At 39.5% G+C, this 10,830-nt stretch overlaps 1 protein-coding gene across 1 annotated transcript in view; it reads left to right on the forward strand.

Annotated features, from left to right (window-relative positions):
* Positions 1-9,682, forward strand: part of Osi24 (Protein) — a 33,453-nt gene extending 23,771 nt beyond the window's left edge. Inside the window, exon 5 of the mRNA XM_065232726.1 lies at positions 9,115-9,682. Coding sequence (XP_065088798.1) covers positions 9,115-9,322 — 208 coding nt within the window. The 3' untranslated portion in view covers positions 9,323-9,682. The remainder of the gene's footprint in view (positions 1-9,114) is intronic.
* Positions 9,683-10,830: the final 1,148 nt, after the last annotated feature.

Here is a 10,830-nt window from a genome sequence, read left to right on the forward strand (position 1 = left end):
TCTATCAAGTTGACGAAAGAAGTAAAAAGCAACTGTTGAATGTCGTCTTCTGTTGTGATCCATCACCAATCTGGTCATTCCCGACAATCACGACACTCATCTGTGCTCGCTTTGAAGCAGTTGCTGCTTTGCTTGCTTATGTGACTGTGTTGGTGAGTGAACCCAACAGTTTCCGTTTCATGTTGCCTGCTTTGTTTGTAACTCACACAGTCGCGCCTGCCGAGACGAACTTGGAATGCGTAGGCATTGTTTTCATTTTCTTCTGTCGTTTCGCTTTTTTTCATGATCGTACTGCAGAAGTCTTCACTGTTTTCGTTGTGCTTTTTATCATCAGCAGCGAGTGTAAAGTTTTGCTTGTGAGCAGCGACCATTACTGGTGATTGTTGTTTGCCATGGCTCTAACTCTCACTGCGTGACAAAACGATATGTCAGCGATAGTCGGTTGATGCGAAGACGAATGTCACGTGAGTGTCATGATATTTTGCATCACTGCCCGCGCGTCTTGGTTTACGCGGTGACGGTTCAATGCGTAAGTGGAGTAACAGGCCAGTGACAAGGCCAATACCAACAGCAGCGTTTGACGGTAGGCAGCATGTCCCGGGCTCAAATCGTTTATTTTGCTGTGCTGGGCCCGCTGTCACGGTATAACATGTTGCCTACGCGCCTGCCACTGGGCTGTGGAGTAATGAGTCCTCTGAGTGAACGCTCACGAATCATAAGATCGCTTATTGTGACGCTCTGAAAGCGAAATTGACAGGTTTTATGAGTCGACACATACTTTACACCCTCTTCTCGATACTTCCAAGTACAACATATCATTATATGATCTAATGATTGCATAATTCCAAACAATATGTCTTTATAGCAAGTGAGTGGAAGCAGCCCTGGCTATGAGTGATGGATTGAATAGTTTAGACTTGTGATATCAGTGAGCTGATGAGCTGTGATTCCTAAAAAAGGAACCGCGGGTCATCAGCTCACTTTAGAGAATCAGGTCTATAGAACAGCTCGGGAGTGGATCGCCCATCTTTAGTGAAAGCGCAGGGAATTTCACAATTCTCTTTTCTCACCCGTATCATATGTAGTCCAGAAACATGCTTGGAATAACTCACACCTACTCGCACACTCACACTCCTTCAAACACAGAGATTTTTTTTCCTCCGCGCTCTGCCTCTGTTAACCCAAAAGCCTAAAACTGATTCAAAGATTATAATGTAGAGAGTACAAAATAAAATATCCACCTGCACTGTATTGTCCATTCAGAAATCATTAGACCCTAATCCACCTATGTACTTGGCCATACTTCAGCATCAACCGGTGGGCAGTGCACTACACTCGAAGTTCCCTTTGTTTCACATTCATCTCAAATTTCATACTTTAGCCATTGAGTGTTGATTAATCAAAATATAAATTGTGACCGAACGCGGACTCGAGGTTACAAAACTATAAAATAATATAGAATTACATTTATACAAAAAATCCGATTTTGGCAACTGTCCACCCAAAACTAAATAAAACTACTTTATGACTCAAAGTGCAATGAATGAGCGTTAGTTTTGGGATCATTCCAGTGTTAGAGCTTTGCTAGTTTTGATCCGTTATCAGCCCTGCCGGCCCTGCGACACTGTAATTACTACTATGTTAGATGTATGATTCGTCAAGCCCATACAAATCAATGGTTCAATTATGACAAATATATGCAAATGCAAAATAAAACTTGAAAAACATCGTCAATCCCCTTATTCGTTGGCAGGGTCCAACGATGTGAATCTGATTTTGATCAGTGAACGGGCACCATATGGTATGTTCCCTCACCATGAACCTGTCATTTCCAGCCTATCTAAACTATTTAATAAATGGAAACCATAACATTGGTTACGCTTCCCCTAAGTGGGCCTTCCGCATCCTATCTCTGTCTTATCTCAAATACCAAATGCCAATGGTTTGAATGTATCAATTTATAAATTGGAAATGACATTCAATCAAATAAACCCATACCCCACTCACTTGGCCAGGCTTCAGAATCGTCCAGTGCACGCTCTACACTCCAAGTTCTCTTTCATTCAAATTCACCCCAAATTTGATATTTTACCCCTTTGAGTGTTGATTAATCACAATGAAACATTGTGACAGTGCATGAACTTGAGGTTACTAGAGTATTAAATAATCTAGGTTCTATTTGGGATTATATCTGGAAAATCCAAATCTGGCCAACGTCCACCCATACCTACAACTCTGAGGAGACAACGAAACTCCACCCCAAGGATCCTTCGACAATGTACCCCTCTAACCTCGGGTAAGCCGCGAGTATTCGGCCCAACTCCTACTAGTGAATAGAATAAAGTGAATTTTGATACAAACAGAGAACAATGAATGATCGGCTCTGTAAAGCTAACGTTATTGAGCCTTCCAAATAAACGAATTTGATAAAAAAAAATAACACGGGGAACTTCATTGGTTTGACTTAGCAGTCTCAGGGGGTTATAAACTATGGTTTTATTACCAACGTTTCGGTCCGTTATTACAGTTTCCAAGTCAAGAGTGAATGAGATTGGTACTGAGATTGAGTCCGACCAGGATTGTAACTATTTTGTGGCGGACAATCTGCTACCTAAATTTCGGTCTGAAATTTGGCACCTGTGTGTTCCATCTTAAAACATTCCCATTGACACTGCTAAGCCAACCCACTAAAGTATGTACCGTAAAACGGGGTATCTTTTAGAGGTGGGCAAAATAGCTCATCTGGCTGAGCGGATCAGACCCGTCCAGCTCATTAAAGCGAGTCGATTCTTTCAAACAGCTCTTTAGCTCACCATAAAATTATAGAAATTTTGACACAAATGTCACACGCAATGATATGATCGACATCGTGTTACACGATGTTACGCCTTTTCTCAAGCTATGCATTCCATACAGATTTTATTTCTGATGGTAATTCCGATTTCTGATGTTAATTCCGAAGATTTGCTCTCACTATTCTCGGCTTCAGCTCCAGATCATCAGCTCAGATCTAGAAATGGGCTCTCGAGCTGTTCTATAGACCCGACTCACAAAAGTCAGCTGATGACCCGTGGCTTATTTTTAGGAACCGCAGCTCATCAGCTCACTGATATCATAAGTCTAATGGTGTATTCAGATCTGAGCGGGCATTAGCGGAGCGGAGCAGAATTTGCGTTGGAATGAGAGAGACAACTTCTCTTCCTCTCGTACATTCGCAAGATCTCGCCCCGCGCGTGAAATATCGCTCGGGACGGAATCAACCTTGGTTCTCCAACACAATTGCTCCCAGTATTCTCGGCTTCAGCTCCAGATCATCAGCTTAGATCCGGATCCGGAGCTGAATCGTGACGAATCGAGAGAAAAAAGATCAGTGAATCATTCGAACCGATGATTCGGATCCGGAGCTGAGCTGATAAGCTGGAGAGAATGATGGGAGGAGAGGTAAGAGCACATATACTGGAGGAATAACAGCAGCGATAAGAGCCGGGTACGTAAATGCATTGGATAATACCAGTAGAAATTAAAGATCGTCTAATCGAGGGTACATGTTGAATTACGCGCGCATCTTGGTTTACGCGGTGGCTCTTCAATGATCAGGTCTACTTGATTGGATAAGGTCTACGTAGTGGTAGTGGTAGCATGTGAGTTGTTCGTGGTCGCGTTTCAATGAAGTTTTTTGGCTTGTAATACCTCCTCAAGCAACGTTTCTCTTCGATATTCTGACTCGTTATGCGAAGACATGCCTGAATAGTGTGGAGTTCAAGAACATTATCTACGCTAGTGAAATTAAAATGTATTTCTAAATGTGCCTATTCAGTATACTCCATATTGGCTCTGAACCGTAATTGTGTTCATCTGCTATCTCATTCTACTTACACACTACCTTGAACACTCACTGGATGAACACAAACAGAGCAGTGACTCGTGCTGTTACTACAAAGATGAGTAAATCTACGCTCGCTTTGTCAACCGGTTCCAAAAGTGACAACCAAAACAAAAGACGATCGAGGGAAGACTTGGATAAGAACGAAGAACAAGACGAAACCTTCGACAATCTGTTGGTGCGAATAAAACAGATGATCGATGATGGAAACACGAAAATCGAACAGAAGATCGAGTCAAGCAATAAAGCCGTTGTTTGTGAAATTGCTACACTGCGTGAAGAGGTGCACCAACTGAAGGCCGACTACGCCCGTGATTTAAATCGGCTAAACGAATCTCATGCAAAAACGGAATTGGATGTGCTGAAAAACAAGGATGCTGTTAACAGATTGCCGAAATCAAACGATCTTATTTTGACTGGAGTACCCTACAGCCCCATGGAGAACACTAGTGCTCTAGTTCAGAAAGTTGCAGCTGCGCTTGAATACAGTGATACGAATGCCCCAGTTGTTTATACCAAACGATTGGCTCGAACACCTATTGTTGCGGGTGCAACACCACCAATTTTGATCCAGTTTGCCTTCAGAGCATCCAGGGATGAATTTTTCCATCACTATTTCGCTAGGAAGAATTTGAACTTGACTCAGCTTGGATACGACGTTGACAGACGCATCTACATAAATGAGAATCTCACCGAATCAGCTCGTTACATCAAAGGGACTGCTCTTAAGCTGAAACGTTCTGGGAAGATTCATCATGTTTTCTCCAAGGATGGGATCATTTTTGTGAAGCCGACTGAAGACGTTCCAGCTCTGCCGATTTACTACGTGGACCAGTTGGCGGAGTACGGATCGATCAAACATCAACATCATTAAAGCCGTCTATACCAAACCCTTTCCTACGAATTTCATTTATTCCTTCATTGATTTTTCCATGACTCCGTTCCTACAATTATCCTTGATATCTTCCCTCCTAAAAGTTAGACATCGTTGGACCTCGGATAAATCATCATGGGCGTTGTTTATAACTGATGCTGTTGCTGTTGTTGCTGTTGCTGTTGTTGCTGTTGCTGCCGTTGTTCCCGTTGTCTCACTCCATCACCATAGTCACCGCCGAAGCAGACATTGTTGCGTTTTATCGACTTCAATTGAGTGAGCGATCGTACATCATATTATCAGATGAGTAGAATATTAACGAAAACGATAGAAATGTATGTTGTTTTGTTCTTTGACTCGATGCTCTTTCCATTCCCTTCCTTCAATCTACTTTTCCGGTTCATGCTCTCACTGTTGATCATGTTTCTGTTTCTCGATGTCGGTTAATCAGATTAATATTGCACGGACAGGACAAGGTATTGCTGATATCCCACGAGCTGTTATGAATGTGGCGCTACTGGATGATTGCTTGAACGTATGTCATATGAATGTGCAAAGTTTGTGTGCTCGTCAATTAAGCAAATTCAACGAATTTAAGCATTGTTTTGCTAGTAGCAAAGTTGATATTATTTGCGTATCTGAAACCTGGTTAAATGAAAGTATTGACGATAATTTAATTGCCGTGGATGGTTACCGAGTTTTAAGGAACGATCGCAAGTACAGCAGAGGGGGGGGGGGGGGCATTTGTATTTATCACAAACTAGATCTTGATTGCAGAGTTATTGCTGTCTCTGATTCTCTAACGGAATTGGAAGACTGTAATCGAACCGAATACATGTTTATTGAAGTTCGAGTAAACAATAAATTATTTCTCCTCGGTGCTATTTATTCGCCACCTAGATTTGACTGCTCTAGTTTGCTAGATCAAAAGCTTTCCGAACTGTCACTTAATTATTCGAATGTTATTTTGATTGGAGATTTCAACATTGATGTGAGTAAAACCAGCGTTAGAACTTCACGCTTTTGCAGTGTTCTGGAAAATTTTGGATTAAACATTGTCAACAATGAACCAACGCACTTTTACTCTGGTGGAAGTTCACTGATTGATTTACTGATAACTAACGATACTGATTTTGTTCTAAATTTCAATCAAGTTGCTGCTCCTGGTTTTTCTCAACACGATATAATGTTTTCATCACTTAATATATCTCGTAGAAAGTTGGATCTCCCTAAGTTATTTAGGGCTTATAATCGTATTGACTACCCTCTACTACAAAGTACGTTGAAAAATTTTGATTGGTCCCCGTTATATAGTATTAGTGATTCTGACTTGGCACTCGAGTTCTTCAATGCACACATAGTTGATCTTTTCGAAAATTTCGTTCCTCTGCGATCTGTGCGGTCCAAGCCCAATGCGATGTGGTTCAACAATGATATATTGAATGCAATGATTGCGAGAGACATTGCATATCGACTTTGGATATCAAGTAGAATTGAATCGTATCATATTCAGTTTAGAAGACTTCGTAATCAGGTAACCAGTCTGATAAATAAGGCTAAATCAAATTTTTTGAGCAGTGGCTTGGAAGCTGCTAACTCTAGTAAAGAGCTGTGGAAAAAACTTAAACATTTGAATGTTGCCAGAAACTCTAATAGCAGTGGGAAGATTCATAATACTAGTGATGAAGTTAATGCCTTTTTTGGTGAAAATTTTACGATAGATCCTGAATAACCGACGATACCACCACTGAATCCTGAAGGTTTCAATTTTTCTCCTTGCACTGATTTGGAAATTTTGTCTGCAATTTTATCAATTTCATCCAACGCGATTGGTATGGATGGTGTTCCTTTAAAGTTCATCAAATTGATTTTACCCTTCGTAATAACTCCGATTTCCTACCTGTTCAACTTGTTCATTTCGACCGCTAGATTTCCTCGTGCATGGAAAACCGCAAAAGTTATTCCAATTCGGAAAAAGCCTGCAGGCACTAGCTTGAATAACCTTCGCCCAATCAGTATCCTATGTTCATTATCTAAAGCCTTTGAAAAGATTCTTAAATCTCAGATTCAAGAGTATATTAACCGATTTAACTTACTCAGCCCTTACCAATCAGGTTTTAGGTCAGGGCACAGTACAACTTCATCACTTCTTAAGGTGCATGATGATATCCATAAATTAATTGATAAAAAAGAAGTTGCTTTTTTACTTTTGATTGATTTCTCTAAAGCTTTTGACAGGGTCTCACACGTCAAACTACTGAAGAAATTATCACACCAGTTCGGATTCTGTCGTGAAGCTGTTTCTTTGATCAATTCGTATTTAAGTGCTCGCACTCAAGTGGTGGATATTGAAGGTAATCTTTCGGCTCCCATTAATATATTATCAGGTGTACCCCAAGGGTCAGTATTGGGTCCTCTTTTATTTTCATTATTCATCAATGACCTTCAGTCAGTATTGCAAGTCTGTTTGATCCACATGTTTGCGGATGATGTTCAATTATACCTCTGTTCAATTGATGCATCTGTAGAAGAAATAGCTCGTCTAATCAATAATGATTTGAAGTGTGTATCGCTATGGTCTTCAAGAAATCTGCTTCCGATAAATTCATCTAAAACAAAAGCGATGTTTATTTCCAAACGGCAGACACGCATTGAGTTACCAAATCTTTTTATAAATAATGATATTATTGACTTTGTTAACAAGGCTTCTAATCTCGGTATAATATTACAAAATGATTTAGAATGGGATTCTCAAGTAAATTCCCAATGTGGAAAGATTTATGCTGGATTACGACATTTAAGGCTAACGGCTGCTATGTTATCGGTATCAACCAAAATCAAGCTTTTCAGCTCTCTTTTGAAACCACATTTTTCGTATGGACTTGAACTGATTTTAAATGCTTCTGCTAATGCTTTGGATCGTTTAAGAGTTGCCTTAAATCACTGCGTACGTTGGGTTTCCAATTTGTCAAGGTACGCTAGAGTAACACACTTACAACGGCAGCTTTTGGGCTGCCCATTTTATGAATTCTTTAAACTGAGATTCAAAATTATACATCATGGCCCAAACTATCTTCATGAAAAATTACAACCATTCAGAAGCGCTCGAGTAAGACACTTCGTAGTACCGCAGCATAACTCCTCTCATTACGGTAGTACCTTTTTTGTTCGTGCAATTATACTATGGAATCAGCTTCCTACTTACATTCAATCTATACAATCAGCTGCAGGATTCTACCGTGAGAGTTTGAACTGGTTCAGTGGAGGGAATTGAATGGAATGGAATGAGCAAAGGGTTGAGGTTTGGAATAGCATATATTTAAAAGTAGTTTTGTATTAAAGTAAGTTATGTTTTGAACCTTTTTGTTAAAGTGGATTGAATTGCATTTGTGGTGTGAACAACGAAGAAACCGATTGTAGAAATTTATAAGAGAAAACTCGTACTCTACAAGTATACAAGTAAATAAATAAATAAATAAATATAAATTAAAAAAAAAAGATCAATGCGTGCTTTTTTGATAAATTCCGCTCTAAGTGACGGATTGAATGGTTTAGATTTGTGATAACAGTGTGCTGATGAGCTGCGGTTTCTAAAAAAATGAATCGCAGGTCATCAGCTCACTTCAGTGAATCGGGTCTTTAGAACAGCTCGGGAGCGGATCGCTCATCTCTAGTATCTTGATACTGCGGGTAAATTTGATAGTAGAATATAATGATTTTATTTACTCTCTGCCTTTTTTTCCGAATTAGAAACATTGGTTCCATTTTGTAGCTTAGGGCATTTCCCTTGATATTGCATTTAATTTTTATCTAGTTTGTGTTACATGTTTGCCAAACATATTGAAAAACAATTTTCTTGCTTTTTGTCTGTTTGAAAAAGCACTCAATCCATCACTTATGAAATGTATTACTGATATAGCAATCACCAATTCAATGTTGTCTTATTATTGCTTATGATGTTTCCGATTATTTACTCATTCAAAGTTTCATATTTCTTGAACTAAATTGTTTGAGAATCACACATGTTTTTCTACATTCATCGAGCATTATAAAAGTAACCCCAAATCAAAATACTGATGTTCGGTCACAATAATAAAAAGATAGTGCAAATGCAATAATTTTCGTTAAACATATTACTAACGAATTAACTCTAGGATCCTCAGTATTTGCTTAAAAAAATTAAATTTGAGGAACATTAATTGATGTAAAAAAATATTTAGAAAATACTTCAAAAAATTATCAATGTTACCCCGTTTTACGGTACATCATCACATTCGTGTATCTCACAGAACTGCATGATGAATTATCAACCCTAATCTTATTTCTCTTCTTGTTTCCACCCCCTTCCCCTCTCCAGGGAACTGAACGAACTGCGCAAACCGACCAATGACAATCCCGACATTCTGCGGTTCTTCAAGTACATGCGAGCGGCCAAGGATGGCCAGGACGGCGTCAACTGCGAGCGAATGCACAAGGACTGTGGCAACTATCATGATCTCTCGAATCCGGCCATGGTGACAACATTCAACGACATCAACAAACTGGTTCAGGCACGAAAGCTGTAGGGTGGCAGGTATCTGCCATGGATGCCAATGCAAAGGGATTTCAGGAACAAACGAACAAATGAACAAGGTGGCGAGGAGATAAACTTAGAAAAAGTAAACCTGGTGATGCAAGCTTTCCGAACGGCTAGGCACTCCATGGAAGGATGTGGCGATAATCGAGACAGCAGCTATCACAGCTGGAAGGGATGATGGATTTTTAAGTGGAATCCTGTCAAGGAGCGAAATTGGATTTACTTCCATGTTGAAAAACTTTTATCCTTCCAGCTTTCACAGTTTGTTAGTTTGTTCGCTAGTAGAGACTGTAGAAAGAGACACAGAGTAGCGGATTGCCGCTTTAGGAACAAGCAACTGTAACGCTAAGAGATACCAGTTGGAGTTAAATTAAGACGGAAGAAATGTGCCTGTAATTATTTATTTTGTAATTTTCCCCCTTTTCCACTATCTTATTTATTTATTTATTTATTTATTGAATAATCTATTAATTTATTAGCTTTCTTGTCATTGAGCGGGGGATGTTTCCGTTGCAGGAAGTTTTTTTTTTCCATCCGGGAAAGTCTTCACACAAAGGTTTTCTCCTGTTGGACAATCCTTCCATGTTAGATAATCGTTGTCTAGGGTAGAAATAATTTATTGGTAGTAGCATAATTTTTAATACGATTCAAGCTAAACGGAAATAATGGCTGGTTTCATGGAAAATTGTCATCAACGAACACCATTCATCTTTCGCCGCAACAAACATACACCCTCAATTTACATTTCAATTGAGTTCGAAACATGAATACGGATTTCACTGGAGCAACAAAGAACTTCACGTGAAAGATAGATAGCAAGTAGCAGTTGGAATTGAATGGAATATTAATATTATTAATATTAATATTATTCCTTGCAGAGAGTAGGATGAAATACATGTAGACTTGCTGCTATGCTTGAAAGACGTCGGCGCTGTCGGCCGCCGTCGCCTATGTGGCACATACATAGCATTAGAGTGGTAAGAGAGTAGGGATGAGTCGTATTTTGATGATGAAATATAAAATGCCTTGTAAAATATAGCCCCCTTGCTGGAATGGGGAGGTTTCTGCTCCGCTCCTTCTAAGGAACCGCTCGAAGAGGACAGAGTAAGAAGAGATAACAATAACGAGAAATTGGGATGTGTTTGATATTCCATAGCAGGAAAACAAACAGCCAGTTCGCCAGCTCCGTGGCATGTGTACGAAAATAAAAGACGATTCAAACAAGCGCGGCCAGTTGTTTGTTTTAAGTGAATTCCATGCTGAAACGGACATGGGTGTGTTTTGTGCCTTCAATTATTAACTTTGAACATAGCTTTATTTTTGGCTCACTATACCGAAAAGTGCTACTTTTCGTCACACTTTAGAATAATATAACGACCTTTTTTTTCTATTCGGTACACTTTCGAGTGCAAAAAAAAAAACACTTTTCAGCATTGAGTACCAAAATAGTTATTTATGCAACAAGTTGGAAAATGAATATTTTTTCAGCACGAGTCG

The sequence above is a fragment of the Ochlerotatus camptorhynchus genome, unplaced genomic scaffold (genome assembly GCF_037179485.1).
Source record: "Ochlerotatus camptorhynchus isolate MF236.1 unplaced genomic scaffold, CSIRO-AGI_Acam_v1.1 ptg000371l, whole genome shotgun sequence".
NCBI classification, from domain to species: Eukaryota; Metazoa; Arthropoda; class Insecta; order Diptera; family Culicidae; genus Ochlerotatus; species Ochlerotatus camptorhynchus.